Below are 16,474 nucleotides of genomic sequence, written 5' to 3' on the forward strand. Positions count from 1 at the left end.
ATTAAGGGAAAACCCCGACCAATCAGAGCGCGAGTATGTCAGTGGTGTGTAGGCTACGCGCTAGGCGGCTGCGCTCATAGGCTACCGCGGCCGCTCCAACGGTATACGCGCGCTCTGATTGGTCGGGGTTTTCGCTTAATATCTCCGCAACGAAGCCTCGGACAACATATTCGCTAAGGAAAAACTTGTTTCAAATCACCTCCCAAATCACCCCTTTCAAGGTATTATAACATTTTGGTGACATCCTGTATAGTACTCCACTTATAGTATCAAAGTATCAAATATTAAAGCAAAATCGCAAGATTAATATTTTTCCCAGACGTTCTTAAAGACATTCCTTTTAAAGTACACATTTTATAGAAGAATCCTCGATGAATATGATATATATCAGGTTGCCCCAAAAGTTTCTATCCTTTTTTTTTATTAATAAGTAGATTGCGGATCTTTATGCATTTATAGGAAAATTATAGATCTTTGTCTTTATGCATTTATAGAAAATTTGAATGTGCAAGAAACTACAAAATGCAAATATGCAAGAATACAAAAAAGACTGAAAGTAAAGTTCATATTATAATATTTGCAAAATAAAATAAATTCGTATTTAGGTTCGATGTTTGAAGGAACATTCCCGAAGATTTTATTTTGCATAAAGATCCGCAGTCTACTAATAAGTAATACATACGCAATACTTTATCTTTCATGTTACGTTACTAAATTGTTTACGATCTATTTTCCTCTATTACTGTTACTACATCAACTACTTATATACACTAAAATAACAATGCAAATCGCGAAAGAAGCCTTTGCGACAACCTAATATTCCATAATAAGCCTAGATCTAAGATCTACTTATAATGTACTCCAGCCAGTTTCTTCACAAGAATTCTACACCCCATGAATTACAGGCAGATCAAATCTGCTACTCGGTACTCTGTGTGTTCTCCTACTTGGCCGCTGGATTGGAGCAACGGAAACAAATACCGAACCAGCAATCGCGACACCAGCAACAATCCCAGCAGCAATCGCAACAACAACAGCAACATCATCAACCACAACAGCAACAGCAACAACAGCAGCAACATCATCAACCGCAACAGCAACAACGTCAACAACCGCAACAGAAACAGTTCCAGCAACACCAGCAACCACAACAACACCAACAGTACCAGCAACGCCAGCAACACCAACAACCACAGCAACGTTCTCAATACCCGACGCAGCCACCGCGTCAGCCGCACCAGCAACCGCAGCAACATCAACACCAACATCAGCAACCGCAAGCTCAGCAACATCAACACCAACATCAGCAACCGCAAGCTCAGCAACAATTTCAACAGCATTCAGGTAGCAAGGTGGCCCACCCACCTCAGGGCCACAAAACAAACCAATTCGATCCCTTTCCACGACATCACTGACACAGAGGTCGACACTCGCTCCCATTTGTGCATAATTACAATAAATGTGCCCCTTACGCTTGCCTACCCTGGGTGTAAGCATCGTTCCTAACTCTCTATCGCGAAACGAAGCCGGAAAATAATAGCCCGGCTACGTTTCGAATTCGCTCGTGAAACGGGAGCTGTTGCATGCGCAACCATGGCAATATCATCCTCACGTACTATTCCAGAGAGTCAGCTCTAAATCTCTTCTAAATGTCGAAAATCTATTCGCGCTCTGTTAGGAAGTAGTCATCGTACATATTCCGAAGTCGAGCTAAGGGCTGGGATTCGTTAAAAAGGGGTGATTCGCGAGCTGAGGGAAACGCAGAGTGGGGCGTAACCAGAGTTGAAGAATATTTTTTTTAACCGACTTCGAAAAGGAGGAGGTTACTCAATTCGAAACGTGTATATATATATATTTTGTTATCTAATTGCTACTTGAATCGCAGTAGAACTTTGTTTATGTGGAGCTCGCTTGTACGAGCAAAATTATGCTTACAAGGAACATCATTCGTCTGTTACACGCTGATTTTGATGAAACTCGGGATGCAGATAAAGCGTTGAGAAATATTGGACACAGAAATGTCTATTTTATTGAAGTTTTAAAAAACTACCAGAGATAGGAAGAGTACCTTATAGCCCCCTATAGTTGAGCATAGGACTTTCTGGATTCCTATAACTGAGCTCACTGCCCTCTAGCACAGTATAAGTACAACCAGTAGCGTCACTTTAGAGAAGTAGCGTCCACAAATGTGCATACCAAGAACATGGCGACGACGCTGTTTCCTATATTGTACACTAGATGGTATTAATAATAACCGACATGTGAGGATTCGCCTTAAGGCGTACCGCTCCGCGCAGGCGCGTGTTTGAACGCGAATGCAGGTTGCGTGGAGTGGGGAACGACGACCATGCAGCGGCCATTCCGTTGTGTCGTGACCATTGAGCTCTATCCTAACTGGAGTGTGAACTGGGAGAGAGAAGGCGGTCCGAGAGAGATGCAAGATGAGTGGTTCCGGTGGTGGTATCCTATAGCAAATTTATGTGTGGACGGAGAACAAACTCCTCTTTGTTTGAATTTCGCGGCACTCTAGTAATTATTTACAGATTTGAACTTTATTTCCTTTTTATTTATATATAAAACGATAGAAACATTAATAATAATGACATAATAATGAAATAGTATAGATAATTTACATACCATAATTTAGATCATATAAATATATACAATTTGGTATAGAGCTAAATTTTATTATTTGTCACAATTCAATTTATATTGTATTTATCCAATTTTATGCGGAAAACAATCTGAAAGTAACTTACTCGACGATGCTCAGCGATTCTCGGGTAGGTTATGTTACGGCGTACGTTTGTTCCCCCTCTACAAATAAATTTGCTATAGGATAATACCAGAACCACCCATTTTGCATTTCTCTCGGACCTCCGTCGCCTCTACTTCTTCCTACAGTTATTCACACTCCACTTAGGATAGAGCTCAATGGTCGTCACGTGACGTTCTGACGAATCACTTGTACTCAGTTTTATTATTATTATAGTTTAATATTTCTTGTTAGTGCAGTCTATTTATTCCCCGAGTCACTATCCTTTATTTGATGAAGTTGGCACCAGCCAGTAGTTAATTAAGGGCCATATTCTCACAGACACCACGCGCAGCGTCACACGTTAATTCAATTTATTGCGCACCGTCACAGTAACATATTGTGGCAGCGTGGTTACGTGTGTTGTGTTGTGTTTCATTCTATTTCGTTGACGTTCCTCTGCGTAGTATCATTTATTGAATATCTTTGAGTATTTCGCTAACCTTTGAAATCAGCACTTATGTTTAGAGTTTAATACATACCGTTTGCAATTGTCTTTGTTTTTCTCTCAGTTTAAATATGCGCGCGGTGCATATTAGGAACATGGTGGAACTCGGACACCAACATCAAAGGTGCCGACACGGAGTGACGCTACTGGTTGTACCTATACTGCGCTTCTAGCCTCTTATAGCTAAGAGCTTGGTACATTTTAACGATCCGTAGATGAGCTCACTGCACTGTAGTCCCCCCCACCCGTAGCCCCCCACAACTGAGCATAGTACCTTCTAGCCCCTTACAGCCAAGCTCGAAACCACCTAGCCCTCCCCCCCTAGTCCACTCCAGCTAAAATTTTCTCTGGTTATACCGCGAACTACGCCCCACACTGCGCGTTTCAAACGAAATGCAAAGAAAATTAGTGAAAAATTCAAAGAACCTAAATTGGGAGAATAAAGATTGGTAAAATAGAAAATGCAACTCGACACAGTCGTGGTAATTATTTGCAAGAGGGAGCCGTTACGTGTACAACAAAGGGAATCCGATTAATTAAAACGAACTGCTACCGAAACGGTTACTGATAACGATTAAATGCAAACGATGATAACAATGGTAATGTAATAACTTGCAGATGTAATGGTTATTGTGCATTTAGAGAAACGGACACGAATGACGTAATAATAAACACGTTACAGAGAAATTAGATGTTTTAATCTTCCGTCTGGATTCGTCGCGAGAGTTCTCTAGAGATTTTCATTCTTCGTCGTGTGCACGTGTAGAATATTATACCATGAACCTTTAAAATTTTACGAAATTATACTCTAATATGTATACCACGTGTTTGCTTTTCTCGAGGCGTGCCCGAGTCTATATTTCGTCTAAAAGAAGTGTTTTCTATAAATAGCACGTAAAGCAATTCTGAGATACAATAATGAATATTCATAATCGGAGGAACAATTTTGTATAAATACATCGAAACAGACTGTAACTGTGATCATCTAATTTGAAGGAGAAGAAAAAAAGAGATAAGAAGAAGCTATTTAATTTCTTATGGTCGCATGAAATAGCTGAAGTATATCGAATAGGATTGATGCAATAGACGCCTCTCTGTCTCTCTTACTCTCTACCTATCCACTGTCCTTCGTTTATCGTGGTCGGTGTAAAATAATAAAAGAAACTGTTGAATGTATGGAAAGGGAGCCGAAGCTTTCTCGGTTACCGAACGTTACAATCAGAGGTTCGAAAGGTGCAAGAGGAATAGGATCTCGATCGAGTTCCATATCGTTTCTAGTCGATGAACAGTCAGCCTGGACGGATTGCTTCTGAAACAGGAAACATACATTCCATACTACGAACCTAAAGCTTTGGTTCGAGACGAGCAGAAATTACGCAATCTAATGTTTTCGGTGGGACTCAATTTTCCAACGTTATCGAGTTTACGAATTGTAAATAGTTTTATTTCATTGAATATATCACTATTGGAATTAATTTTTGTAGTTCCCTAAAGAATTAAAAAAAATTAATTCTGAAAGTTTCCAACTCTGAAATGGCCAATGAAAATGAATTTGATTGAAATACTTGAATTTCAATACCACAATAAACAAAATTTTACAAAAATAAATACCACAATAAAAGTTCGATTGTGTAGTTTCCAATAGTCTATAAACAAAATTTAATCACAGCAGAAATTTTCGACTTCTTTTTTGTAACCGATACGTTCTGTTGGTTGATAAACAAAGCAAACCATATATACGAAGCGGTTAACCAAAAATGGCGAACCTCCGTGGCTGACTATTCGCAATATTTTACCTCGTGATACATTAATAAACGCGATGCAAGAACCGAGAGATAAGAGGAACGAGTTGGTCGCGCCGGCTAACACGTCGCAACTACGATGTCGTCGCATATATATTTTAGTATGGACACTAATGTAAAGGTTAATATGTATATTTGTAATATCGTGCGGATATACAGGGTGTCCCAAAAATGTTGGAGGTCATTGAAAGGGGTGGTTCGGGAGGTGATTTGAAACAAGTTTTTCCTTAGCGAAAATGTTGTCCGAGGCTTCGTTGAGGAGATATTAATAGAAAAGCCCGACCAATCAGAGCGCGAGTATGCCGGTGGAGCGCCCGCGATAGCGAAGGCTACACGCTAGGCGACCGACCAATCAGAGGGCGCGTGTACCGTTGGAGCGACTAGGCGTTCGCGCTTGTAGGCTACCGCGGTCACTCCACCGGCATACTCGCACTCTGATTGGTCGTCGGTTTCCTTTAATATCTACTCAACGAACCCTCGGACAACATTGTCTCTAAGGAAAAAGTTGTTTCAAATCACCTCTCGAACCACCCTTTTCAAGGACCTCCAACATTTTTGGGATACTCTGTATATACAGGGTGTTCAAGAATTAGTGCAAGAACCGGAAATGGAAGATAGCTAAGACGATTCTGAACCACAATTTCCTTTGCAAAAATGTCATATGGTGCTCCGTTTCTTAATTATTAATGCTCTCGCGGCTGAGCGCGCGCCACTCGGGCCCCGTGATTGGTCGACCGTTCTTCCTTAATAATTCAAAAACGAACCATCATCCGACATTTTTCCAAAACAAATTGTGATTCAGAATTGTCTCCGCTATCCCCCATTTCCCGATTTTTACACTATTTCTGGGACACCCTCTATACGAGCGTCGATTTATTTTCCAGTTCGAGTCAGTTCAATCGATATACACTTATCCTGGCAAATTTTCGAAACAGTGAAAGATACAGTAGCGATTAGGGGTGTTAACGAATCGATGGAATTTTTTATCTGATCGTTAGATAAATGGTACCTTGATAAATAGCTGACTTCTCGTTTAGTTTTCAGACAGTCTGCTGATCGAAAGTTCGAGACCACCCTGTAGGTCAAACTTTATTTTTCATTAACACTTTCGCTGCGGACGAAAATAAGTAGCCGTTCGCTGGGAGCTGCAATTATGATATTTTTTTTAATGAAGAATTTCTTAGAAATGCCGTAATATGATTATTTTCAAAAATATATGTTTGTAGTAACTTATTTTATATATAATATGATTGCCGAACAAAGAAAATGAAAACTGAAAAATAATAAAAACAACTATATATTTTCAGTTGGACGAACATGTGCGTGATCCGCAGCGAAAGTGTTAAACATTTTTAATTTTCACTAGATAGGAAAGTTTTCAAAAATTGTAGGACACTTGGAATATTTATAAGCTCCTGGCGCTGAACAGTGTGAATATGTTGCTCTTGTATATTATAAAGCTTGTTTTGTCTGAATTTAGTAAAATCTGCTGTGATCGAAACTAATTTAAAAACGACACTACACGAGTACTTAATTTATTGTTTATTGTATTCCTTAGCTTACGATATGATAGACTGCTGAAGAATTAAACTGAGAGTTAAAGGGGTTGTCGAAGCAATATTCTGTGTATGCACCTAGCAAAATTAACCCTTTGCAGTCGTATTAAATTTAGACATGGGTGTCATACTGGTTTTTATGTAAAAAGTACATTTTATAATTCTTCATCGTGTGATATCTTTTGGTAACTTTGTTTCTGGCATTTTGAATTATTATTTTTAAAATATCTTAAAAATGTGTGGGAGGTACAATCGGAGACAAATGTATATGAAATTTTAATTAATCGAATATCTTTGTAATTGTTTTTGTTTTTATTTAATTTTAGAATGGAATTCTTAATATTTATAATCATTAATAAAAAAACTTTTGGCATTGAAAATGCCTTGAATTTAACTTTAAATAATGAAAATACAGAGAGAGTGTAATGTAAAACAATATATGGATGAATACAGTATAAGATTAGTATGGTTCTTTGCTGTGGTTGCTAAGAGCAGACATAATGGAATGGTAAAAAAGCTTTGGTAGTTGAGAGTAGACATACGACCACAAAGGGTTAAACCTAGATATGAATTTATTTTGTATTAATTTTGCAAAGGTAAAGGGTAAACGGTCTCAAACTTACGACCAGCGTGTACTTTTCATCGTGACCATCATTGCCGAAACGAGAGCTTACTATAAGTATTAACATTTCCTTTCTCGAAGCAATTGTTGCTTCTCCTAGTTTGCGTCTGTGATCGTACATTTATAAATTAGACATCTAATTACGTTTAAGTTCACCATTTGCATGCAACGGCGGACACGGCGTTCACGAATCACATTGTATTGTACTTACGTCTCGTAGATACCCCGTTTCGCTCCATCTCGAGGACAAATTACTCTGGAAAAACTTCAGTGTCTCCACATCCTGCAAAAAGAAAAAAAAGAAAAAAGAGAAAATAAAACTTCACATATCTCGTACGTGAGGGGAGTCCCAGGGATGTTCTTTCTTAGCCTATTCTATCGAGAATCGCTCCAATTCGCGGATCCAACGTTATAATTAACTTGTATTACACGGCTTAGTGTGTTGTTTACGTTGTTGCGCGCGAAATGGTTCGGTTTGAGACTTTTCATGAGTTGGGTTAGTTAGAAACATGGTGTAAGTAAGATAGGTGGACCGCATGAAGACTGTATAAGGAGATCCAACTCCATGCGAAAGTTACTAGAAAACTGTTATCAAAATCTCGAGCTATAAGTTATGAATATTTCTACCACTCGCGGCGCTAGTGTGTACAGCTACAATATATATATACATATATATATATATATATATATATATATATATATGTATATATCATTGAGCTCTATCCTAACTGAAGTGTGAACTGCGAGAGAGAAGCCGGCCGAGAGAGATGCAAGATGAGTGGTTCCGGTGGTACTATCCTATAGCAAATTTATGTGTGGAGGGAGAACAGACTCCTCTTTGTTTGAATTTCGCGGCACTCTAGTAATTATTTACAGATTTGAACTTATTTTTATAAGTTTTTATTTTTTTATATATAAAAATTATATTTTTTTTTTATTTATATATAAAACGATAGAAACATTAATAATAATGACATAATAATGAAATAGTATAGATAATTTACATACCATAATTTAGATCATACAAATATATACAATTTGGTACAGAGCTAAATTTTATTATTTGTTACAATTCAATTTATATTGTATTTATCCAATTTTATGCGGAAAACAATCTGAAAGTAACTCACTTGACGATGCTCAGCGACGCTCGGGTAGGTTATGTTACGGGGTACGTTTGTTCCCCCTTTACAAATACATTTGCTATAGGATAATACCGGAACCAGCCATTTTGTATTTCTCTCGGACCTCCGTCGCCTCTACTTCTTCCTACAGTTGTTCACACTCCAGTTAGGATAGAGCTCAATGCTTGTGTGTGTCCTGGTGGCTCTCCTCGGCGAAGTTCTGTTGAATTAGCTGACGCGCCAAAATTCAATATTGTACAGTGGTATAACGGAAGCAATGCACAAGATTGTTAATTAAGCATAATTTATCCTCATAAAATAAGCATTTTACATAAAGATAAATATTTATTTAGTCGTTAACCGACTCTCATTTTTTCAGTTTAATTAATTTGAAAAGTTAAAATATTTACCTTTACAAAACCTTTTATTGGAGATGCATGAAATCATTACAAATTTTGAAACCCACTTGGTATTAAGCACGTGGTCATAGCACGGTCACGGTACCATAACTTTCTTACACCGTTGGCACGGTGTAAAAGAAACATAAGAAAGTAAACGTGCCATTGTTCACATGTTACACTAATACTCTCCGCAGGAGGGACAAGTAACTTTTTTTTTAAGATCATAGGAGTGGAGATAGAGTCGGTTCACCTATCTTTTTTGCACCGTGGTTAGAAATTATTGTTTCGAGGAAGCGGTATGTTTCTTATACAGGGTGTCTCGGAATTAGTGTAAAAACCGGGAATGAGGGGTAGCTGCAGAGATGGGTTAAATCCTAGGTTTCGAATCAATCTGAAGTTTGCCGATGTGTTTGTCTCGTTTCCTCCTTTGGAAAATGTTCTAAAGAGGAAATGAAATGAATATATCAGCAAACTTCAGATTTATTCGAAGCTTAGGGTTTTGCCCATCACTGGATAGCTGAGATGATTCTGAACGACAATTTCCTTTACAAAATTGTCTGTGGAGGCTTCGTTTTTGAATTATTAACGAGAAACCACCGACCAATCACAGCGCCCGAGTAGCGCGCGCGCAGTTGTCTACGCCCGCGTCGCGTCCTAGCGCAGCCGGCCAATCCTGGCTCGAGCCTATGCTCTCGCGGCTGAGCGCGCGCTACTCGAGCGCTGTGATTGGTCGGTTCGTTTTTCTTTAATAATTCAGAAACGAAGCGTCATATAACATTTTTGCAAAGGAAATAGTGGTTCAGAATCGTCTTATCTACCCAGAGATGGGCAAAACCGTAGGCTTCGAATCAATCTGAAGTTTACTGATATATTCATCTCGTTTCCTCTTTTGGTACATGCACTAATTCTGGGATACCCTGTACAAATCTGATTTGAAACTCTTTGTAAATGGATAAATTACATCGAATGAGAAATGTATTTCTTGACTCGGAGTTCTATAAATTTATAAATTGTAAAGGAGAAAGTTTCATAAATAATTCGAACCATTTCGTTTGCAATAATATAACTTTACAATGGTGGAAGCATAGGGACGTTTCCGAAGTCCTGAGGATCTGAATTGTAATGTTTATAAACTCCTCTAGACAGCGTAAATATTTGTTTCTACATCAAAATTACTAATAAATTTTTTCTGTTAAATTTAGATCCGGGGAATATTTTGAAACAGTATCTACGCTTCTGACACGAAGGACACGGTTTCTTCTGTAACGCCGAGAATTGAGTTTTTCAGGGATGTTTTTGCTTTGCAAAGGGGATAAGTGTGTGAGATCCTTAAATGGAGAATCGACGAACGGGCCCAGCGTGTCGTAAATCGAGCCGTGTAGTTTAATCGACGAGTACAGTATCTCCATGCTTCCTACGTTCCAGGATAATATTCGAAACGAACAAAATACGATATAGTATATACTATAAAATTATAGAGAAATGATTACAATAAAAATGAAACGACCAGTAAACGATGAGATTTGGGGAATACACGATTTAGTGTCGCGAATTCGTCGAAGGAAGACCTCATCGTTCGTTTAAAGAAGAAATCGTATATTTTCTCCGCGATTCCAGCTGCATCGCGCTAGAAAGGGGATGCAGCGATTTATAATGGGCTAGGATTTGTAAATAACTGTAGAAAAATGTGTTGACGACCTATCTTATATTTGTAACGATACGGCAAATTCGGGCGTGTAGCGAACTGCTCGCGTTTTAAAGGGGCTGATTCTGTGTCTCTCGACTATCGAAAACCCTCTACGCCTAGCCGCCATTGTAAGCAGTTCCTGTTAGTACGCTTGAACGATGTTTAGCGAAAATCGTTGTCGTTCCCGCGGGACGCGTGATCGAATTTTATCGAATCTAAGAAAAATGTTAGAGTCCCGTTGGAGATGATCAAGTACATTCAAGTGTATAGTACTCAGCAATGTAGGCGCCTTATATCCAATAAATACTTGTAGATTTGACCAAACTTTTCTTCAATCCATTCCCAATCATTCATTCGTACAGAGATTGGGGGTATTCATATTCGTAAATGGATCGTTTATTTCGAAAGTGGTGTAAGTAAAGTATGAGATAAAAAGACTTCAAAAAAGTAAACAAATTACGCCAAGTACATGAAAAAGTGGAGGACTGAAGGAGTTGTCATTGAAAAATAGAAGATCCCCATAAAAAACTACAAGAAAATAGAAAAAGATGTGAAATCGAAATAAGCTGCCAGATGATTTACCTAGATTTCCGCGGCCTGGAAGTCAAATGCTTGGCGTGGCCAGTCAAGGCATTCTTAGATAATCAATACCCATACTTTCTCTCTCACAGACTTTCACATAATTTGTCAATTTAAAACTCTGACAATATTATGAGTAGACTTTCATTATTTTGCGTTTTAAAATAATTCTTATTCATCGACACCTTGACCTTACCTGGCCACGCCAACATTTGACTTCCAGGCCGCGGAAATCTAGGCAAATCATCTGGCAGCTTATTTCGATTTCACATCTTTTTCTATTTTCTTGTAGTTTTTCATGGGGATCTTCTATTTTTCAATGATAACTCCTTGAGTCCTCCATTTTTTCATGTAGTTGGCGTAATTTGTTTACTTTTTTGAAGTCTTTTATCGGATCTCACTTCTTTTTACAAATTATTTATTATATAGAATCTATTTTAAATTTATAAAAATAAAATTGATATTTCTGTAAACTCTACATAAGAAGTCTAAATTATTATTTGTTTCTTTAATTGAATAGAATAAAATAAAGGGAGAGAGGATAACAAAAGCGAATATATATATATATATATATATATATATATATATATATTTCATATAATTTATTAATTATAAACACTTATTCGTTCAATTTATAAATAATTATATATACCTGCAATTTTTTTTCTTTCTGCAAGAAATTTTAATGTTAATGATGAAATGAAAAAATGACTCCATTTCTATAAGCTCTACATAAAAAGTCTAAATTCAAAACACTTTGTTGGTATGGATTTATATTAAAAACAGTTTTCTGTATGAATAAAGGTATCTGGCAATTCAGATTTTGACAACTTACCTTGTAATCAAGATCGATCAACACTTTACAACACTGGCTGCAATTTGTTATTAAACCCTATATAAAAAGTCTAAATTGAAAACATTTTGCTGATATAAATATAATTAATAATGCATTAGTGTAAAAACTTTTGACACTTGGCAGGTTATGACCGAACCGAATGATTCCGAGAGTCGACGAACGACACTCGGCTTTTGCTTAGCTCTTATTGGCTAAGAGGTTGACGACGGGAAAATCATACGAAAAATACCGTTTCTGACAAATTCATGATATGTAATTACGATATCTCAGTTGTACGTGGACCGATTTGATTGATTTTGGTTTTATTCGAAAGCTTATATGTGGTTTACATCAGAAAAATGCCTTTAAATTTAAAAAATATTGCAGGCGTGTTGAGATATTCATGAAAGAAGTTTCAGGTTAGGTTGGAATGGACCCTCTCTCCTGTAAAAGATAGAAGCATGGTAGCTTCAATGCCAGGTATATATACGCGGTGACGGATAATTTTTCATGTACTTGGCGCCGAGACGCTACCGCGTCTCTAGATATAAATGGGAAAAGTGATTCTTCTCTTGGTAAATAAATTGTTTGGTAAAAGTTTTTTACATTATTATATGTACATTATTTATCGTATCTCGAAACAAACAAATAATGAAACGCCAATGACACACCACAAGTTTGTCAAGGCACTCATTGTCCAGTTAAGGAGTGATTTTCGTGAATCGAGAACACGTCCATCCACATCTTCTGCGGACAATAGATTAGAGAAGAAACTACGTATTCCCGATGTGAGACAAAGAAAACGGAATTGCATTGTTTGTTCTGACAGGAAAACACCTGGTGGCAGGCGTCAAACAACTTATTATTGTCAAACGTGCACTAATCAACCTGCAATGCATTTTGGGGAGAGTTTTTAAGTTTATCGCACTGTACAAAATTATAAAAAATAAAATACAGATTTTTTTTGCAAATATACATTTTTCGATTTCAACCAATTCATATAAGTCCAATATCATTATAATATGGACCGTTTATTTTAACAGTGGTGTAAGTCCACTTTTGAAAAAAATGAGATATCACGTAATTCATACGTAATTTAATGCAAATTTTGTATGTATGACTAGTCCGTATTTAATTTCTTAAAAAATTCCCACGTTCTGTACAATTTAAAATTGGTCGGTAAATGAAATCGCATAATCATCGACTATGAAAGTGGTGCAAGTCCAATTGACAGAGGTAGGTGGCTTAGCAGATGGTTGACGACCAGTAGCCTGTTATTTCACATTTTTTTTATATTACGTGTCATATTACAGATAAGAAAAAACTCTAATGGAGAACAGGTAAATTGGTTGCAAATATGTTGGATGAGGTTTCTCAAAAGTGCACCATACACTATTTTATATAAAGCATCGATGAAGGACAAAGAATTTAAAACTATAAATTTGTTACCTACACGTCCTGAAAGACCGCTAAAAGTTGAAAAAATTTGTATCAAGATGCCAGGCTCGCGCTCTGATTGGTCAGTGTTTTCCGTTAATATCTCCTCAACGAATCCTCGGACAACATTTTCGCTAAGGAAATAATTGTTTCAAATCACCTCCCGAACTACCCCTTTGAAGGTGTTACAACATTTTTGGGACACACTGTATACCTCCGGAGCATCATGCATATTTCGAAACACTGCCACATGCAGAGCATAAGTAAATATTAGGTAGACTGGAAAGTTATGTCGTTTTTTCAATTTGAAATACTTGTTTATCACTCACTAGCTCATTGATTTTTATCGATCTGGCATTCCAAATTTTTACATTAAATGCAAAAGGCTGTTGATAACGAGGGCAATTACATAATTGATTAAGAAAAGGAACTTATTAGAAATTTGTTTGAATTTAATGTAAAATAAACGACATTAATTTCCAGTCTACCTAATACTATCAATATCCTGTAATTTCAACAATGTAATTAGCGTCTGAAATTAGAAATACAACTTTTATTTTATCTCGTGTCGTTCTTTGTAAACAAAATTAGATTAATATGAAGTATATTTTAAGTGATATTTGATTTTTCAAAATTGAAATTAAACGATTTTTACAATTGTCTAATTTTGAAAGTGGTGCAAGTCCATTTGCAGCCCGTAACTATACATCAGTTTAGTAAAATACGCCTAAAACAAATTTATATAACCAAATTACATATTGATAAAACAGTAGAAACATTGTCAGACTTCATATAATTTGCCTACATTTTTTAATTAACAGATATGTTAACCTTTAATTTTCTCGAAACAAGAGAAAATGGATTTACACCACTTTCGAAATAAACGGTCCAAATATGAATATGAATAAATTCATATCACGCGGATTTGTGAATATGAGTATGAATAAAATGAATAAAAATGTGAACAACGCATTATTCATATTTTTATTCATATATAGCGCGTTGTTCACATTTTTATTTATAATTAACTTTTCATTAAATAACGTTAATCACTTACTTACATTGTTTACTATCCTACATAGAATTGTTTTCACTCCAACCAAATGAGTAATTACAAAAATTATGTAATTTATGCAAATAAAACTATTATTGTTGTTATGATTATAAAAAACATTATAGTTGTGTTAATAAACACGTGTAGGAAACTCTGGAATATGTATAAGCACTTCGGATAATAAATTAATGACACACTCGCTTAAGCTGGCAGGACCAAATTATTGTTTGTAGTACAGATTAGTACAAAATACGTACCAAATATTCCACTAAGTCAGATATGATTCTGCTGATTTGATTCTGCCAGTTTAAAAGATGTTTGCAATTCGCTTTGTCAACCAGTAACCACCGTACATCACGTGTTGTCATGTTTATCAGGATACCGACACCGACGAGCTTGATAGCAAACTTAGGCGATGGGGAAGTTGAAAAATAAACTTACTTAATTTGTTTACTTACTTTTGTCCAAGTCTGCGAAATTAATTGTTTTCTTCCTGTATCATTATTTTTATTCGGTATTCTTAACAACCACAAGGTGTTAATGAAAGTATGTCATTAATTCATTATCCAAGGTGCTTATACATATTCCAGACTTTCGTATACGTGTTTATTAACACAAATATAATGTTTTTTATAATAGTAACAACAATGATTGTTTTATTTGGATAAATTGCATAATTTTTGTAATTACTCATTTGGTTGGAGTGAAAACAATTCTATATAGGATAGTAAACAATGTAAGTAAGTGGTTAACGTTATTTAACGATGAGTTAATTATAAATAAAAATGTGAATAACGAGTTATTCACGAATAAAAATGTGAATAACGTGATATGAATTTACTCATATTCATATTTATGAATATGAATACTCCTATCTCTGTATTCGTATTATGAAGAATATTACAAAGAATAATTCATTCATCCATTTACATTAAGAAGAATAGACTATTAATTCATTCATATTATGAATAATATAATAAATAGACCACGGATCTTTCTGCAAGTGCATATTTTTATAGAAAATAGGTAGACGAATGGGACCTGGACAGAAATTTATGTCATGATTAGATGATTCCAAAAATATATTTTTTGTTTTGCATATTTTGCATATAGCATATGTTGCGTATTTTTGGACCTAGCTGGAACCTGCGTTTCTTTATGCAACGCATTTAGAAGGAATAATGGTGATTATGGAGAAAAAGTTATAGATAAAATGGAATCAGTATTAAAACGAAACGTACACTTTAATATATTACTCAAAATGAGTAAGATATTAAAGGGTGAACACGGTGAAGAACCACGAGAGGTTCTGGCACATCATTGGAGTTTAAAATATGCCCCTATAACATCATGTAATGTAGAACGCTCTTTTTTGGCGTATAAATTAATTTTAATTTATTACTTATTATAATATATTATTAGTAATTATAAATACATAAAGATCCGCAGTCTAATTATAACAATAATGAACATGTATGTACATGTATGTCTTCACTCGCCCAAAAATGAAATCATAGTCTACCAAAAGTGAGTGTTATATAATATGTAAATGTTACAAAATGTTATCTTGAGTCTATTACGAAACAAACATATTTTCAAAATGACCACAGTCCTTTTAGTTTTAATGAAATGATATACGTTAAATACCACTTGGACCTGTTTAGCTGTAATTCGTATTGTCAGAATAGTCAAGCAGAAGTCTTCTACAAAGAGATCTGATGTTTCATACGTCCTCAAGGTGAGATTTTTCTGAAAGTCATTAGCTTACACGATGCACCTACTCACCTACCATGCATTTATCGGAGCAATTGATTTCGCAATCTAAAGCGACTCTCTCATTAGCTTTAAACGATTAATAAACCACTTCCGTGGTTAGTTTCTAGGCTTTGTATACCGTGCACTTGCAGTTCTGCGAAGAAGTGGATCGAATGTACTTCGAAACGACTCTTGGTCCACCTCGCCAAGTATTTTCAGAATAAAACGTATAAATCGAATCTTTCGAGAAGCTCGAAACAACTCAAATAATTTTTTGTTTTTTATTCAATTAAATAAGACGAGGAATCTAACATAGAAAATGATTCATCTTCGATGAAATTAGATTAGATAGTTGCACC

General features: G+C 36.0%; 1 protein-coding gene across 1 annotated transcript in view; it reads left to right on the plus strand.

Moving 5' to 3' along the window:
* Window positions 1-16,431, plus strand: part of LOC128896300 (putative mediator of RNA polymerase II transcription subunit 26) — a gene marked incomplete at its 5' end in the record, with an annotated part of 21,918 nt that extends 5,487 nt beyond the window's left edge. Inside the window, 2 exons of the mRNA XM_054159588.1 lie at window positions 906-1,344; window positions 16,244-16,431. Of these exons, the coding sequence (XP_054015563.1) occupies window positions 906-1,344; window positions 16,244-16,431 (627 nt within the window). The remainder of the gene's footprint in view (window positions 1-905; window positions 1,345-16,243) is intronic.
* Between the last annotated feature and the right edge of the window lie 43 nt (window positions 16,432-16,474).

This window comes from Hylaeus anthracinus, unplaced genomic scaffold, assembly GCF_026225885.1.
Source record: "Hylaeus anthracinus isolate JK02 unplaced genomic scaffold, UHH_iyHylAnth1.0_haploid 0, whole genome shotgun sequence".
Taxonomy (NCBI): Eukaryota; Metazoa; Arthropoda; class Insecta; order Hymenoptera; family Colletidae; genus Hylaeus; species Hylaeus anthracinus.